The sequence below is a fragment of the Oncorhynchus nerka genome, linkage group LG27 (assembly GCF_034236695.1).
Source record: "Oncorhynchus nerka isolate Pitt River linkage group LG27, Oner_Uvic_2.0, whole genome shotgun sequence".
NCBI classification, from domain to species: Eukaryota; Metazoa; Chordata; class Actinopteri; order Salmoniformes; family Salmonidae; genus Oncorhynchus; species Oncorhynchus nerka.
The window spans coordinates 89173512-89192661 of record NC_088422.1 but is presented as its reverse complement, the minus strand read 5'-3'; the positions used below and the strand labels follow the sequence as shown (position 1 = coordinate 89192661).

The following is a 19150-nucleotide window of genomic DNA, read 5'->3' as shown; positions in this document are numbered from 1 at the left end:
TAAAACCGGCCCAACTCCCCTCTCCTCTGGGAGAGAGGGGTTTGGGCTATCTGTTGTCCTGTGATCCTCACCAAGAGAGAGAACGTTTACAACCTGTCGTTAAGTCATAAAACCGGCCCAACTCCCCTCTCCTCTGGGAGAGAGGGGTTTGGGCTATCTGTTGTCCTGTGATCCTCACCAGAGAGAGAGAACGTTTACAACCTGTCGTTAAGTCATAAAACCGGCCCAACTCCCCCTCTCCTCTGGGAGAGAGGGGTTTGGGCTATCTGTTGTCCTGTGATCCTCACCAAGAGAGAGAACGTTTACAACCTGTCGTTAAGTCATAAAACGGCCCAACTCCCCTCTCCTCTGGGAGAGAGGGGTTTGGGCTATCTGTTGTCCTGTGATCCTCACCAAGAGAGAGAACGTTTACAACCTGTCGTTAAGTCATAAAACCGGCCCAACTCCCCCTCTCCTCTGGGAGAGAGGGGGTTTGGCCTATCTGTTGTCCTGTGATCCTCACCAAGAGAGAGATAGTCATGACACTGTTTGGAATATTTATTTTTAGCACAGAATAGAACAGGTCAACTTTTGTACTATAGGGGATAGTAGATTGACATAGGCTAGTACTTTTGCTGTTTGGTAGGCCTACTCATCTTGTTGGCTGACGAAAAGTAAAGAGTTCTTCCAATATGCACCTCACAATTGGATAAGGACGTGTGCCGTTGCGTTCCCGAGTCTGTCTTCACTTGTTGCCTGTGAGAAAGAGCCGATCACGTGATGGACAGCCATGTGAGTGAGAGGTGCTCACATGACTGTCCATAGGAATTATAATGATCATATTCAGCCCAAAGGCACAATGTCTACTGGCCGAAAAAGGCATGGATTTTTATTAGGGAGCATTACGGCCACACAGGGATGCAGCCAGGATATATGAGGAATGATCAAGTGCTTGTCAGACTGTGAATGAGAGTTTGTACAGCCTGCGCAAAAAACAAAGCAGAGCTCATGCCTTTCATGCAACTTTTAAAAAATCATAATGAGAGTAGCACCATACAGCCTTAGAATGTATTAAAAAGCAATATATATATATATATATATATAGCCCAACATTTGCATCACAACTAAAGTTTCATAAATAACTCTAAATGAAGCATATAGCAGTACCTGTTTCTTTGTTAACTGCTCAACACAGAATTGCTGCATGTGCTCAGTCCCCCATATCGTTTGGAGAAAATATGACTTATATTTTATTCAGCTATGTTCAACTATATTCTTCATACTATCAAATTATATAAAATAATGCCACAGAATTCTAAGCAAATCTTGTCTGCTAAATGAACTAGTGTAGCCCACAAGCCAAGACAATGCGGGAGTGACTTCGGGACAAGTCTCTGAATTTCCTTGGGTGGCCCAGTCAGAGCCCGGACTTGAACCCAATCTAACATTTCTGGTGAGACCTGAAAATAGCTGTGCAGCGGTGCTCCTTATTCCAACCTGACAGAGCTTGAGAGGATCTGCAGAGAAGAATGGGAGAAACTTGCCAAATACAGGTGTGCCAAGCTTGTAGCATCATACCAAGGACTCAAGGCTTTAATCGCTGTCAAAGGTGCTTCAACAAAGTACTGAGTATAGGTCTGAATACTTATGTAAATGTTATATTTCTGTTTTATTTTTAATACATTTGCTAACATTTCTAAAAACCTGTTTTTGCTTTGTCATTAATGGGTATTGTGTGTTTATTGATGAGGGGGGAAAAACAATTGAATCCATTTTAGAATAAGGCTGTAACGTAACAAAATGTGGACCAAGTCAAGGGGTCTGAATACTTTCTGAATGCACTGTATTGGTGAATTATATTACTCATGCATTGAACTGCATCCATCTATTCTCCCAACAATGCCTTACTGTATGTCATGGAATTTTGAGTGAAATATACCCTATTTTTAAAACCTCTTAAGTTGGTTTTGTAGCAAGAACTGGGAGTTTTATATTTTGTATTGATATTATGATTGTCTGTTTGTTTCATATCTGCAAAGTAGTTCAAGTGGAACTGACATTGTTTTAAGGCCCCAATTAAGTCATCTACAGATGAAGAAAAACTGCACTGCAGGTTCACTCAGAATGAAGATCTCATGGAATTTATGAAAGGTAATCGACACAACCATTCCTGTCCTTATAATTAAAACTAGCTTAAACAATCCGAATGAATCTGCAATGTATTTTTTCCTATTATGTGCAATTGATTTGGAACCTAATTTAGTTTAAGACAAAAAAGGGTTAAAAAAAATAAAGAAAAGTGTTAAATGAAGATGCTTTTGTCTTTCCAAGTCATTTTAAAAGTGTGCGCTCTTCCTTCTCTGTTCCAGCACCCAGCCATAAGGGTTCATGTCCAGTTGGAGCATGTTCATGATCCATGGGTCTCCCTGGGCCCCCTTGATGAACTCCTCCAGGGTGATGTGACCTGTATGGGTCATCACAACAGAAAGGTTGTTCAGAAAACAAGGCAGACAGACAGACTGGAAGTTTCTGTGCAGGCCTACAGCACACCTGGACAAGCAGACCAGGGCCACGTTCAGTAGGGAAACCTGGAACAGAGCTGACATGACTACATGTAGAAGAAAACAAGGCAGACAGACAGACTGGAAGTTTCTGTGCAGGCCTACAGCACACCTGGACAAGCAGACCAGGGCCACGTTCAGTAGGGAAACCTTGTGGAACGTTGCAGATAAACATGTTATGAACAGAGCTGACATGACTACATGTAGAAGAAAACAAGGCAGACAGACAGACTTGTGGAACGTTGCAGATAAACATGTTATGAACAGAGCTGACATTTCTGTGCAGGCCACGTTCAGTAGGGAAACCTTGTGGAACGTTGCAGATAAACATGTTATGAACAGAGCTGACTACATGTAGAAGAAAACAAGGCAGACAGACAGCAGGCCACAGCACACCTGGACAAGCAGACCAGGGCCACGTTCAGTAGGAAACCTTGTGGAACGTTGCAGATAAACACTAGGCAGACTGACAGACTGGAAGTTTCTGTGCAGGCCTACAGCACACCTGGACAAGCAGACCAGATAAACATGTTATGAACAGGCCATGACTACAGTAGAAAACTAGGCAGACAGAAACCTTGCACACCTGGATAAGCAGAACGTTGCAGATAAACATGTTATGAACAGAGCTGACATGACTACATGTAGAAGAAAACAAGAGGTATTTCAAAACATATCTATCTGTTTGTTCCACAACATTGAGCTCTGCTGAATTGGCCCCCAATACTGCACATCATGTAAACATTCAGACTGAGTATGCACCTACCATCCCTGTTCACATCCACAGTCTTCAGTATTCTATCACACACTTCATTCACCGACAGCTGCATATCCTCCTGCTCTCTCTTGGACGTCTTCTTTAATCGATATATACTCTAGGGGGGAATTATGGAGTAACAGTGTGTAACCAATACAAACATGGTTATAAATGATTTGGGCCAAGATCATTCACAAAGTAAGAGGGCCTAAAAACCTTTACTATTGATAGGCCTAACTTACATCAATGGAACCTGTTTGCAGGTTTGCATTCACACTTAATGTTTTTACACATCAAAGTTGTTTTAGATTTAATTTAAACACCTCATACCAAAAGTAGCCTACACACACACATACAAACACACATAATTGTCTCATCAGAATTGTTAAAAGTTAGCCATCTGACCAGAAGGTTTTGACTGATAAACTGATTGTCTGCTTCGGCTTATTTACCACCACTGAAGAAGACTCCCATAAGACCCTTGGATAATTTAATCACTAGACACCATAGTGACCTTGTGGAATCCTCGGGTTGACCTTCATTGGGTGCTTACATCAATAATAGCTCGCAGTTCTGTCCTATCTACATAGCCGTTGCCGTCCTTGTCGTATACTTTAAATGACCAGCGTAATTTGTGCTCCAAGTTCCCCCGGAAGACCAGATTCAAGGCTGCCACAAACTCCAGAAAATCAATGGTGTTATCCTGAAAAGACATAGACAAATTGAAAACAATCATTTTTTCCCTAAACGTAGAAAAACGGGTGTCTGTGTTCATTTGCACGGATATAGAAAACTGCAAAACTCAGAAACAGACAGCACACAATAGGCTCTCTCACCCCATTCTTGTCAAAAGCTCGAAACATGCTTTCCGCATACTCAGAGACTTCCCCAGTTGGGTCGATGCCAAAAAAACGCTTGAACTCGTGGATAAATAAAACACCGCTCGGGCACTCCGTCACAAACTTTTTGTACATGTCCTGGAGTGCCTTGACATCGATCTCCGGGTCATTCTGCTCGGTCTGGTGTGTCTGTCCCATGTTTGGTGGTCGGGGGAGCGCTGTCCTCTGTTCTGAAACTCCTTGGTGCTAAGTCTCTGCAGTAGGCCTACTAAAAAAGGTCATTAACAAACAGGAGGGGCTCCTGAGTTGCTGTCAGTAATTAGGAAGGACTCGATCATGAAAGCACTTGAACTGATAAGAGGTTGGACACAGAGGCTTCACTAATGTTCAAGTCAGGTAACTTATAGCAGCTTTAAAACAGGAATTATGTCAGACAGGTTTCCCCAGGCCCCAAGGGTTGTGAATTGATAAAAACATATGATACCCTAGCCTATAGTCCCTGTATATACCCTCATGTCAGCTTGTCCTGAACATTATTCAAGGTAATGCCTACCTAGACATTTTCTCCTCAATTCAAATGATCATACAACTTCCCAAATGCTTTAATTAATCTGAAATGGAATTCATTAAAACAAATAAAACTCAATCTAGTACCCATGATAGACTGAAAATATGATTTAATGAGGCTGTAGCATCCCATCTCATTCTTTCTAGTGATTCTATTTATATGCTGTCAAGACTGTCATGACAGCACAGAAATTGAATCAATAGAAAACACAAAGCCCCTCAGACCAAGCTAATTTGTCTGGTAAAGTCCCTCAGTATGTGATTCTCATCCAATGGTTAATTAACTGTCTTTCACTGTGGAACCATGGAGCTGCTGATCAACCAATCACTATGAAGGAATCGTCCATAATCAATGCTCCATAGATTATGCCAGAGGACATTCATTACTGCCACGTAAGCATTTCTCATCGAAAGCAATTGTCCTTAAAGGGGTTCCCAGCTTGATGCCCGCAAATCTTCTCAGAACAGAACATCTTAACATAACAGATAAGTCAATTAGGTGAGTGAGTGCCAGGACTTTCACAACCAGCCTGGGTCATTTTCATTGGGCACCAAATGGAACAAAACAGATTGAAACAGGGAGGGACTGCCTGAACTTGTCCAATAAGAAAGGCTTGTTTTCATTTTCTGTTGTAAAACACTTTGCTACGTCAACTACAGTATGCCCTGACGAAGACAACCCAGGCCAGCCATAGAACAACAATGTTGATAGTCATTTATATCTGGAGGTCACACACACATTTGAAATTGATTTCTGGAATCTGTGTTTGTATTTATTAGGGATCCCCATTAGCTGCTGTCAAGGCAACAGCTACTCTTCCTGGGGTCCGGCAAAATGAAGGCAGTTATACAGTTTTTTAAACATTACAATACATTCACAACAGATTTCACAACAGTATTAAGTGTGTCCCCTCAGGCCCCTACTCTACTACCAGATATCTACAACACAAAATCCATGTGTACATGTGTGTATCATGTGCATGTTATCGTGTGTTATCGTGTGTTTGTATGCATGTGTCTGTGCCTATGTTTGTGTTGTTTCACAGTCCCCGCTGTTCCATCATTTTACTGCTTGCATGAGTTACATGATGTGGAATAGAGTTCCATGTAGTCATGGCTCTATGTAGTACTGTGCGCCTCCCATAGTCTGTTCTGGAATTGGGGACTGTGAAGAGACCTCTGGTGGCATGTCTTGTGGGGTATGCATGGGTGTCCGAGCTGTGTGCCAGTAGTTCAAACAGACAGCTCGGTGCATTCAACATGTCAATACCTCTCATAAATACAAGAGGTGATGAAGTCAATCTCTCCTCCACTTTGAGCCAGGAGAGATTGACATGCATATTATTAATGCTAGCTTTTTGTGTACATCCAAGGGCCAGCCGTGCTGCCCTGTTCTGAGCCAATTGCAACTTTCTGGTATAATAAAAGGGAAATGTTACACATTTCCTGTAGGAGCAATAAGAATGTGTCTCTCATCTTACCCTAAGAGCCACCATCCAATCAGTCTGTTCTTGTTGATTACCAAAACATAATGTTCATCAATTCCTCAACAAGCCCAAAGAAAAGCTGGATGATTTTTACCAATACCAACTGTTGAGATTGTTGAGATACTGATTTCAGCTGTTGAGATACTGATTTCAGCTGTTGAGATACTGATTTCAGCTGTTGAGATACTGATTTAAGCTGTTGAGATACTGATTTCAGCTGTTGAGATACTGATTTCAGCTGTTGAGATACTGATTTAAGCTGTTGAGATACTGATTTCAGGTGTTGAGATACTGATTTCAGCTGTTGAGATACTGATTTCAGCTGTTGAGATACTGATTTCAGCTGTTGAGATACTGATTTCAGCTGTTGTGATACTGATTTCAGCTGTTGAGATACTGATTTCAGCTGTTGTGATACTGATTTCAGCTGTTGTGACACTGATTCCAGATGAGTTGGCAGAGAGAATAACACAGATAGTGTGACTGAATGCTGAAACAGTCAGGTAGGCTAGATACCCAAGCTAGGGACCTCATATGCTATACAAAACCTTCTGACATCGATTTGACTGTAAATTGCACAACATGTCGTAATCCACGTCAAAGCGGTAACGTAGGCCTTTACACCTTGAACTGAGATGCACTTACTGGGCCATGGCCAGATTGAGCTCCATGTCTGTCCTTATTCCTTAAACAGGCTCAATGTTGTTTTTCTTGGACTGGATGTCTCCCCGGGTGAAGCTAAGAAGCTCTCGGCCAAGCTAGATTTGTAGATGGAAGACTGGTATATCAAGCTCCCTAATGGGATTGTGGCGCTGCCAGGCTAATGCATCAGGCTACACTGAGCTAAAGATAAGATAAAGCAAACCTGGGTCATATTCATTAGGGCATACTGTAGCAAAACGAGCACACTGTAGCTAAACGAGCTCATACAGTACATCCCAGTTTCAAACGTTTTTTTTTCATGCCTAGTGAATCCGACCCAGTATATTTTCCAGTGGGTCAGTCCATAATAAGGGAAGACTATCAAGCACCTCCCACTGGGCAAAAACGGTTTGCATTAACGTTGTTCACATGTTATTTCAACCAATTTTCTTTATCTGACGACGTTGAAACAATGTGGGAAACTGATTGGATTTGCAAAAAGTTGTCAACGTTTGGCAACTTCTTATTTTTTTCACCCAACTTTTAACCAACATTTTTCTTACCTAGTTGACTCGGGGATTCAAACCAGCGGTCTTTTCGGTTACTAGCCCAACACTCTTAACTGCTAGGCTATATTCATAGGTTACTTTTATAATTGGTACAATAGCGTTCATTTCACAGTGGCAGGCTGGCAGGAATCCAGCAGTGGATCCTAAATAAAAGCTATATTGGAATAATGAGGTACGGTGTGGATAAGGTAAGCCATTAGTCCAAATCTCATTAAAGCTTAAGGCATATTCATTAGTAAAATTACTTTAATTTACTGTGGAATTTCAAAGTCATACCCCTAAACCACATTTTGCCTATTCATTCTCTATGACTACCTCTGACCATAGTTGGCAAACAGCACAAACAGATCTGGGACCAGGCTACCCTTTCCCCTCAAACAGATCTGGGACCAGGCTACCCTTTCCCCTCAAACAGATCTGGGACCAGGATACCCTTTCCCCTTAAACAGATCTGGGACCAGGCTACCCTTTCCCCTCCCTTTACCCCCCTCAAACAGATCTGGGACCAGGCTACCCTTTCCCCTCAAACAGATCTGGGACCAGGCTACCCTTTCCCCTCAAACAGATCTGGGACCAGGCTACCCTTTCCCCTCAAACAGATCTGGGACCAGGCTACCCTTTCCCCTCAAACAGATCTGGGACCAGGCTACCCTTTCCCCTCAAACAGATCTGGGACCAAGCTCTTACTTTCTTGTGTTCTTCTTGTTTTTATTTCTTGTGTGTTTTTGTTCTACCTTATGTTAGTTTTAGTGCTACCCTTTCCCCTCAAACAGATCTGGGACCAGGCTACCCTTTCCCCTCAAAGGCACAGCAAAGTAGCCTAGCCTAGCTGGTTGGTTTGTTTGGCCTGCGTAGAAAAACTCTTGTGGATTAACCAAAGCCTTTGGCTTTAGGATCTCCCATGCAGTCCAACTGGCTTGACCTCTCTACTATCTCTCTCCCCACAGATGCACTGAGCCTAGTTAGGTAACATTTCAGTCACTTTCGGTCCCCAATGCAACAACTTGGCTGAGGCTCTCGCCCATAGTGACATGTCAGTGTATAAAGAGAGGCGGAACAGCAGGTACCACCAGCCAAAAGGTCTATACACACTCACAGGACTCTACACCCTCATACACACTGATACTCCAACACACACATAACATGCACACATTTATACTAACTACACACACACACACACACACACATACAATCTTCATTTACACGACTGCTACTCTGTTTATCATACTTCCTGATGCCTAGTCCGCTTACCACTATAAATATCTACCTCTATCACCCCAGTATCCCTGCACATTGTAAATATGGTATTGGAACTGACCTTGTATATAGCGTCTTACTTTCTTGTGTTCTTCTTGTTTTTATTTCTTGTGTGTTTTTGTTCTACCTTATGTTAGTTTTAGTGCTACATTGATATTGATTACTGCATTGTTGGGTTTAGAGTTTGCAAGAAAGGAATTTCCCTGTACTTGTGCACATGACATTAAAACGTGAAACTTTCAACTTAATTGAAACAGAAGATTTACTTTTGATTGAGTCGAACATGAATTCAAAGGGAAATCAACAAAATTAGGCATATACAAAAAAGGCAAAAAAGGCTGTGGTGGCAAAGTAAATACAATATAGCAAGTAAAACACTGGAATGGTAGATTTGCAGTGGAAGAACGTGCAAAGTAGAGATAGAAATAATGGGGTGCAAAGGAGCAAAATAAATAAATACAGTAGGGGGAGAGGTAGTTGTTTGGGCAAAATTATAGATGGGCTATGTACAGGTGCAGTAATCTGTGAGCTGCTCTGACCGCTGGTGCTTAAAGCTAGTGAGGGAGATAAGTGTTTGCAGTTTCAGAGATTTTTGTAGTTCATTCCAGTCATTGGCAGCAGAGAACTGGAAGGAGAGGCGGAGGGGAGTGGTATTATGAGTGACCCATCCTATAGAGCTGCCCGCCCAGCGCTCTAACATCCATGGGAATGGAGAGGGGCTGAGTGGGGATGTTCAGCTCGGAAGTGACTCGGCTGTTGTCCAGATAATGGGGAAGATGGGTGACACCTGGAGGGAGGTGGAGACATTCACAAAGACAGGTGAAACAGATCAGGGTGTGACAGTTGTTCATCATTGCTAGACATGTTCAAGTCTTACCATAGATTTTCAAGCAGATTTAAATCAAAACTGTTACTAGGCCACTCAGGAACTTGTAATGTTTAGTGGTAGATTTGGCCTTGTGTTTTAGGTTTTTGTTATGCTGAATGGTGAATTCGTCCCCCCAGTGTCTGTTGGAAAGCAGACTGAACCTCTAGGATTTTGCATGTGCTTAGCTGTATTCCATTTTTTCAACAACAACCAAAAACTCCCTAGTCCTTGACAATGACAATGACATGATGCAGCCACCACCGTGCTTGAAAATATGAAGAGTGTTACTCAGTGATGTGTTGGATTTTGTTGTGTTGGATTTTCCCTAAACATAACATAACGCTTTGTATACAGGACAAAAAGTACATTTCTTTGACATATTTTTTGCAGTATTACTTAAGTGCAAACCTCTTGCAAACAGCATGCATGTTTTTTGAGCCCTTCAGAACAGCCAGAAACAACCAACAAAAAAGTACTTCATATATTTAATATATCTTGTCATTTAAAGTAATGTCACAACAATCTTGGCCAGCCAACACTTGTTGTGTTGAGTCATGTTGCAGAGTGGAGAATCAAGATGTTCTACTCTTGTAAGAATAGATTGTACAGAGGAAGCTGATGAGAATTATAGCAATCTGTTACTCTCCTCTCCTGTCCTTGTTAAACCATGGGAGCTGTTTGCAATGGAGGTGTTAAGGAATTTACCTGTAAAAATACAGCTCCGTTCAGCTAAACCTGCTACTAGTTTTTTACAGGTTATGTAACGAGGTTTCAGACTGGGTTTTTAGTGGTAAAAATGTACTTTTCTTTTTACCTCCTACCCCTTTCAAATATACAAAAAAGGTGGACCTTGATCCAACACCTGCCGCTTATTCAAACCAACCTTGTAACTGCATGTGCCTTATGCACATGGGTGAGTCAGTGCCACATTCATTTTTCCACCCCAAATAAGTTCTCCTGCAAATCTATGCCATCGTGGCATGTTAGAAATGCCCTCTTTCTGCTCATCATAAATGCAATGTTTGGTGACCTTATCAATTAAGGAGCAGGCTGATTTCTTCCACTCCTGTCGATAAAGTAAATGTTATTAATAGTCATACCAATGTTTGAGCTACTTAATAAATGAGTGATGTGTCTAAACACCTGGGTCAAATTGACAGAAAAGTGGTTTTAATGGTTGATGCAGCATGATCATGTTGATGTGGTAGAGTAAAGTAACATTAGTACAATGTTGACTCAACCAATGTTTGCAAGCAAGATGGAAAGTCCAGAATACATAAATAACTTTTATATATTCTTGATAAAACAGATATGTATGAAAATAACGTTTAAAAAAGGTGACATTCTGTACTGTCGTCTCGTATTCATAATTTGATCTCAAATTCAAAATGCTGAAGTACACAGTTTAATGTAAAAATTTAGCTTCAGTGGTTAAGGTAAGGGTAAGGGTTTGGGATGGGTAAGGGTAAGGGTTAAGGTAAGGGTTTGGGATGGGTTAAAACAAAACAATATTACAAAACAATTGCCTTACCACTGGGATTGAACCTGCAATCCTCTGACCTGTAGATCCCTGTTTAAGCCCGTCATCAACCCCATCCCAAAAGTCCTAGCTCATTGTGAATCTACTAGGCATATAGGCTCTCGCGTTGCCCCTTGTAGATGGTAGGAAATGGCCATGGAAATAAAATTCCACCACATGCCATAATTTCACAATTTCAAATATGCCTAAATTCGCCGTAATCCACTAGAGTTTGGCCTGGATACGTTCTGTTACGAATGGAATAGTCATCATACAATATCATATGAATTGGAGAACTTATAGTATCATATGTCTTGCTCTGAGGCCAGGCTGCGTGTTGTGTTAGCATTTGTGGCTAACTATAGCAGCTTGCAGGTTATGTGTAGTAACGTAGCAGGTTAGGTGAACTAATGTAGCAGTTTAGATGAACTAGCATAGCAGGTTAGGCTACTATGGTTAAGGTTGGGGTTGGGGAAGGGTTAGCTAACATGCTAAGTATTTGCAAAACACTTGTGGTTAGCTAAAGTTGCTAACTTGCTAAAATGCTAAAGTTGTCCTGGAAACAATTCAAACATGCATGTTGAAACTGCTGATTGCCCCTTTAAGTAACCAGACCATTCGTACATATCATATGTTTTGGAGGTACACAATCCTTTGAATGGCTCAGAGGCCAGACAGTATTGTTGTTTACTGACACAAATGACAAAAGAAAAGAAATATGTCACTTAGAAACATAAATTAATCACACCTTTTTGTTTGCAAGGACCAGCTCCTTTGAAGTATAGATACAAATAGGGCAGGTTTCCCCGGAAACAGATTAGGCATAGTCCTGTACTAAAAAGCCTTTTAAATGGACATGCTTCATAACCCAGGAGTAAGCGTAATCTGTGTCCTGAAACCCGCCTGTCATGTATTGTCATGTTATGTCTTGTTCCTGTTCTTTCTCTTCACTTCGTTTCCCCCTGCTGGTCGTATTAGGTTACCTTCTCTCCCTTTCCTTCCCCCAGCTGTTCCTCATCTCCTCTAACTACCTCGTTTACTCTCTCCCACCTGTTCCCTTTTTTCCCTCTGATTAGGTCTCTATTTCTCTCTCTGTTTCTGCTTCTGTCTTTGTCAGATTCTCGTTTGCTTCACCCTTGTCCCGGCCTGTCGTAATCTGCCTCTTCATCAGATGCTACGTGTGATCAGGTACCTCTGTCCTCTACAACCCGCGCCTACCCGGAGAGACCAGCAGTCTGTTGCCGCTAACCCTGCTATTCTCCTCTGCTGCTAGAAGGGGACTCTCCTGTAAAGATCAGAGGACTTTATGATTTATTTGTCGCCCTCTCTGCGGGTTGTCTATTTTGTCAACCGATACATCTGAAGAGGATTTATGTCTTCCCTGTGTTTGGACATTAAAAGACTCTGTTTCTGTTAAACCGCTTTTGGGTCCTCACTCACCTGCATAACACCGCCCATAGGCTTTCACATAGAATACATCAATTAAACATTTCTGTAGGTAGATTACAATTTTGGATTGTTTATGTTAGTCATACCCAGTGAAAATCTGAGGTAAGGAGAAAATTCAGCATTTTTCAACTTCATATGCATCATCTCTAGCACCACCCCAACATCAACATATATGAAAATGGTGCATTTATATGTTTTGTTGTTAAAAAGATAAAGTAAGATAAGTGTTTCCAATGACATCATCGATGTGCATCGTGTCATTTTAACCAATTGTGAGTATGCATTGCCTACTAATTGGCTGATGATGTCATTGGAAACTGTTACTGGAATTAAATTCCTACATGTTTTAATACCCAATTAAGATCAACACTCTGTCCACTCCAAAGAATTTGTAAGACTCTTATTTGCATAAAATGGACAGAGACCAGTCTCAAAATTAATCAGCAGCGTTTATTCTCGAGAGTACTGAACATAAAACATTTTACAACATGTTATAAACTGAAAATTACGTCATTAGTTTTCGTACTATCCCGTCTCATCTCCACTCCAATACAATGACTTTATAGTTCTCAAGCCTTCCTACATCGTCTCGCCCAATTTAGATCATTTATGACCCGAGCCAAGGTCTGCCATTCTAGCCAGTCTGACGATAAGTTCATTCATTTCTACCAAGGAACAGACAGTCATTGTTCTAATTCTTGATTATATTTACACACATTATATTCAGTACTAGGATTAAAAGAAAATTCATACATCTATACAGTAACATAATAGTATTCTGATTAGTCAGTCCTGATTGAAATGTATACATAATTAGTCGTTATTGATTAAAAAAAAATCCCTTAACAGAAACACTTATCTTTCTCAATATTTTTTACTACAAAACATAGAAACGTGACGTTTTGACATATGTTGACGTTGGGGGGGGGTGCTGAAGATTTTTTAAATTTCCCTTTAAGTGTAAAAACAGATCAGAACTTTGATTACTTCAATACATTTGACATACACTCACCTCCATAAGCACAGTATTTGGACAGTGAAGCAATGTGTATTTTTATTGTCTCTACACTCCAGCAATGTGTATTTTTATTGTCTCTACACTCCAGCAATGTGTATTTTTATCGTCTCTACACTCCAGCATTGTGGATTTTTATTGTCTCTACACTCCAGCATTGTGGATTTGAGATCAGTAAAAAACATCCCCTTTTATTTTTATACATCTGTTTTACCGTTTAGCCATGAAGACACTTTATGTTTGTCTGGGTACCACTATTTTTAGCTAACACTCCACCGCACATTTGGCAAATCACAGGAGTAGCAAGGAGTGGAATGTATGGCTGAACAGAGACGGCAACTGGGCTAACTTTACATATCTAGTCCTCCCATTTCAGGAAGTCATAAATATTTGGACAAATTAACTTAAAGTGTATTAAAGTAATCAAAAGTTTAGTATTTGGTCCCATATTCCTTTCACTCAATGACTATGTCAATCTTTTGACTCTACACACTTGTTGAATGCATTTGCAGTTTGTTTTGGGTTATATTTTTCCCAATAGGAACTGAATGATGAATAATGTATTGTGTCATTTTGGAGTCACTTTTACTGTAATTAGGAATAGAAGATGTTTCGGGAACACTTTTACATGAATGTGGATTTTACCATGATTATGGATAATCATAAATTAATTGTGAATAATGATGAGTGTGAAAGTTACAGAGGCACAAACATCATACCCCCCAAATAAATGATATTATTTGTAATGGTGAAAGGTTTTATTGCAGCCTCTGTAATCTTATCACTCATAATTTTTCATGATTTTTATTAATCACTTCATTTTGAAGTGTTCAGGAAACATCTTATCTACTCCAGTCATCGTTTACCATTCATTTCCTATTGGGTAAAACATAATCCAAAACACACAAAAATGCATCCAACGAGATTGTAGTCACAAGCGGGATGTAGTCATTACATGCTAAGAATATGGGACCAAATACTACACTTTTGAGGGGAGGACAGCTAATGTTTTTCCAAGTGTTTGATACCATTCCATTGACTCCATTCCATCCATTATTATGAGCCATCCTCCATTCAGCAGCCTCCACTGGTAGGCACTAGCTACACTGCCTTCAGAAAGGTCACACCCCTTGAATCCTTCTAAAACATGTGTTACAGCCCACATTTAAAATAGATTGAATTTAGACTTATCACTGGCCTACACACAATAACCCATAATGTCAAATCAAATGTTATTGGTCACATACACATGGTTAGCAGATGTTAATGTGAGTGTAGCAAAATGCTTGTGCTTCTAGTTCCGACAATGCAGTAATATCTAACAAGTAATCCAACAAATTCACGACTACCTTACACATCGTTCTGCCCCTGAACAAGGCAGTTAACCCACTGTTCCTAGGCCGTCATTGAAAATAAGAATTTGTTCTTAACTGACTTGTCTAGTTAAATAAAGGTTTAAAAAATGTAACGGGATGAATAGAATATGTCCATATAAATATATGGATGAGCGATGGCCGTGCAGCATAGGCAGTAGACGGTATAGAATACAGTATATACATATGAGATGAATAATGTAGGATATGTTGACATTCTTAAAGTGACTAGTGATACCTTTATTAAATGTATCAAAATGGCAGATGTGTCTGTATGTTGGCAGCAGCCAGTCAGTGATGTCAGATGTGTCTGTATGTTGGCAGCAGCCAGTCAGTGATGTCAGATGTGTCTGTATGTTGGCAGCAGCCAGTCAGTGATGTCAGATGTGTCTGTATGTTGGCAGCAGCCAGTCAGTGATGTCAGATGTGTCTGTATGTTGGCAGCAGCCAGTCAGTGATGGCAGATGTGTCTGTATGTTGGCCAGCAGCCAGTCAGTGATGATGGCAGATGTGTCTGTATGTTGGCAGCAGCCAGTCAGTGATGGCAGATGTGTCTGTATGTTGGCAGCAGCCAGTCAGTGATGGCAGATGTGTCTGTATGTTGGCAGCAGCCAGTCAGTGATGGCAGATGTGTCTGTATGTTGGCAGCAGCCAGTCAGTGATGGCAGATGTGTCTGTATGTTGGCAGCAGCCAGTCAGTGATGGCAGATGTGTCTGTATGTTGGCAGCAGCCAGTCAGTGATGTCAGATGTCTGTATGTTGGCAGCAGCCAGTCAGTGATGGCAGATGTGTCTGTATGTTGGCAGCAGCCAGTCAGTGATGGCAGATGTGTCTGTATGATGGCAGATGGTCTGTATGTTGGCAGCCAGTCAGTGATGGCAGATGTGTCTGTATGTTGGCAGCAGCCAGTCAGTGATGGCAGATGTATGTTCTCAGTGATGTTGTATAGTTGGCAGCAGCCAGTCAGTGATGGCAGATGTGTCTGTATGTTGGCAGCAGCCAGTCAGTGATGTCAGATGTGTCTGTATGTTGGCAGCAGCCAGTCAGTGATGGCAGATGTGTCTGTATGTTGGCAGCAGCCAGTCAGTGATGGCAGATGTGTCTGTATGTTGGCAGCAGCCAGTCAGTGATGGCAGATGTGTCTGTATGTTGGCAGCAGCCAGTCAGTGATGGCAGATGTGTCTGTATGTTGGCAGCAGCCAGTCAGTGATGGCAGATGTGTCTGCAGATGTTGGCAGCAGCCAGTCAGTGATGGCAGATGTGTCTGTATGTTGGCAGCAGCCAGTCAGTGATGGCAGATGTGTCTGTATGTTGGCAGCAGCCAGTCAGTGATGGCAGATGTGTCTGTATGTTGGCAGCAGCCAGTCAGTGATGGCAGATGTGTCTGTATGTTGGCAGCAGCCAGTCAGTGATGGCAGCCAGATGTGTCTGTATGTTGGCAGCAGCCAGTCAGTGATGGCAGATGTGTCTGTATGTTGGCAGCAGCCAGTCAGTGATGTCAGATGTGTCTGTATGTTGGCAGCAGCCAGTCAGTGATGTCAGATGTGTCTGTATGTTGGCAGCAGCCAGTCAGTGATGTCAGATGTGTCTGTATGTTGGCAGCAGCCAGTCAGTGATGGCAGATGTGTCTGTATGTTGGCAGCAGCCAGTCAGTGATGGCAGATGTGTCTGTATGTTGGCAGCAGCCAGTCAGTGATGGCAGATGTGTCTGTATGTTGGCAGCAGCCAGTCAGTGATGGCAGATGTGTCTGTATGTTGGCAGCAGCCAGTCAGTGATGGCAGATGTGTCTGTATGTTGGCAGCAGCCAGTCAGTGATGGCAGATGTGTCTGTATGTTGGCAGCAGCCAGTCAGTGATGGCAGATGTGTCTGTATGTTGGCAGCAGCCAGTCAGTGATGGCAGATGTGTCTGTATGTTGGCAGCAGCCAGTCAGTGATGGCAGATGTGTCTGTATGTTGGCAGCAGCCAGTCAGTGATGGCAGATGTGTCTGTATGTTGGCAGCAGCCAGTCAGTGATGGCAGATGTGTCTGTATGTTGGCAGCAGCCAGTCAGTGATGGCAGATGTGTCTGTATGTTGGCAGCAGCCAGTCAGTGATGGCAGATGTGTCTGTATGTTGGCAGCAGCCAGTCAGTGATGGCAGATGTGTCTGTTATGTTGGCATGTTGGCAGCAGCCAGTCAGTGATGGCAGATGTGTCTGTATGTTGGCAGCAGCCAGTCAGTGATGGCAGATGTGTCTGTATGTTGGCAGCAGCCAGTCAGTGATGGCAGATGTGTCTGTATGTTGGCAGCAGCCAGTCAGTGATGGCAGATGTGTCTGTATGTTGGCAGCAGCCAGTCAGTGATGATCAGATGTGTCTGTATGTTGGCAGCAGCCAGTCAGTGATGGCAGATGTGTCTGTATGTTGGCAGCAGCCAGTCAGTGATGGCAGATGTGTCTGTATGTTGGCAGCAGCCAGTCAGTGATGGCAGATGTGTCTGTATGTTGGCAGCAGCCAGTCAGTGATGGCAGATGTGTCTGTATGTTGGCAGCAGCCAGTCAGTGATGGCAGATGTGTCTGTATGTTGGCAGCAGCCAGTCAGTGATGGCAGATGTGTCTGTATGTTGGCAGCAGCCAGTCATGTGATGATCAGATGTGTCTGTATGTTGGCAGCAGCCAGTCAGTGATGGCAGATGTGTCTGTATGTTGGCAGCAGCCAGTCAGTGATGGCAGATGTGTCTGTATGTTGGCAGCAGCCAGTCAGTGATGGCAGATGTGTCTGTATGTTGGCAGCAGCCAGTCAGTGATGGCAGATGTGTCTGTATGTGATGGCAGATGTGTCAGCCAGTCAGTGATGGCAGATGTGTCTGTATGTTGGCAGCAGCCAGTCAGTGATGGCAGATGTGTCTGTATGTTGGCAGCAGCCAGTCAGTGATGGCAGATGTGTCTGTATGTTGGCAGCCAGTCAGTGATCAGTGATGTTGGCAGCAGATGTGTCTGTCTGTATGTTGGCAGCAGCCAGTCAGTGATGGCAGATGTGTCTGTATGTTGGCAGCAGCCAGTCAGTGATGGCAGATGTGTCTGTATGTTGGCAGCAGCCAGTCAGTGATGGCAGATGTGTCTGTATGTTGGCAGCAGCCAGTCAGTGATGGCAGATGTGTCTGTATGTTGGCAGCAGCCAGTCAGTGATGGCAGATGTGTCTGTATGTTGGCAGCAGCCAGTCAGTGATGGCAGATGTGTCTGTATGTTGGCAGCAGCCAGTCAGTGATGGCAGATGTGTCTGTATGTTGGCAGCAGCCAGTCAGTGATGGCAGATGTGTCTGTATGTTGGCAGCAGCCAGTCAGTGATGGCAGATGTGTCTGTATGTTGGCAGCAGCCAGTCAGTGATGGCAGATGTTGGCAGCAGCCAGTCAGTGATGGCAGATGTGTCTGTATGTTGGCAGCAGCCAGTCAGTGATGGCAGATGTGTCTGTATGTTGGCAGCAGCCAGTCAGTGATGGCAGATGTGTCTGTATGTTGGCAGCAGCCAGTCAGTGATGGCAGATGTGTCTGTATGTTGGCAGCAGCCAGTCAGTGATGGCAGATGTGTCTGTATGTTGGCAGCAGCCAGTCAGTGATGGCAGATGTGTCTGTATGTTGGCAGCAGCCAGTCAGTGATGGCAGATGTGTCTGTATGTTGGCAGCAGCCAGTCAGTGATGGCAGATGTGTCTGTATGTTGGCAGCAGCCAGTCAGTGATCAGATGTGTCTGTATGTTGGCAGCAGCCAGTGTGTCTGTCTGTATGTTGGCAGCAGCCAGTCAGTGATGGCAGATGTGTCTGTATGTTGGCAGCAGCCAGTCAGTGATGGCAGATGTGTCTGTATGTTGGCAGCAGCCAGTCAGTGATGGCAGATGTGTCTGTATGTTGGCAGCAGCCAGTCAGTGATGGCAGATGTGTCTGTATGTTGGCAGCAGCCAGTCAGTGATGGCAGATGTGTCTGTATGTTGGCAGCAGCCAGTCAGTGATGGCAGATGTGTCTGTATGTTGGCAGCAGCCAGTCAGTGATGGCAGATGTGTCTGTATGTTGGCAGCAGCCAGTCAGTGATGGCAGTCTGTATGTTGCAGCAGCCAGTCAGTGATGGCAGATGTGTCTGTATGTTGGCAGCAGCCAGTCAGTGATGGCAGATGTGTCTGTATGTTGGCAGCAGCCAGTCAGTGATGGCAGATGTGTCTGTATGTTGGCAGCAGCCAGTCAGTGATGGCAGATGTGTCTGTATGTTGGCAGCAGCCAGTCAGTGATGGCAG

General features: G+C 43.0%; 1 protein-coding gene across 1 annotated transcript; it reads right to left on the bottom strand.

The window, feature by feature from the left end:
* Window positions 1–2234: 2234 nt before the first annotated feature.
* LOC115117227 (guanylyl cyclase-activating protein 2-like) lies at window positions 2235–4441 on the bottom strand. The gene is made up of 4 exons (XM_065011282.1): window positions 4134–4441; window positions 3851–4000; window positions 3307–3415; window positions 2235–2443 (listed from the first exon to the last, which is right to left on the bottom strand). The coding sequence occupies exons 1-4, from the start codon at window positions 4332–4334 to the stop codon at window positions 2316–2318; spliced, it is 588 nt and encodes a 195-aa protein (XP_064867354.1). The 5' UTR covers window positions 4335–4441; the 3' UTR covers window positions 2235–2315.
* Window positions 4442–19150: the final 14709 nt, after the last annotated feature.

What these genes read in the sequence shown, in the direction of transcription:
- LOC115117227 (XM_065011282.1), bottom strand. Translation starts at nt 4,334, where the DNA reads ATGGGACAGACACACCAGACCGAGCAGAATGACCCGGAGATCGATGTC. An exon ending in GAGCTTTTGACAAGAATGGG is followed by an intron (nt 4,001 to 4,133) that starts GTGAGAGAGCCT and finishes ATGTCTTTTCAG; the next exon opens with GATAACACCATTGATTTTCT. An exon ending in TGTGGATGTGAACAGGGATG is followed by an intron (nt 2,444 to 3,306) that starts GTAGGTGCATAC and finishes TGACCCATACAG; the next exon opens with GTCACATCACCCTGGAGGAG.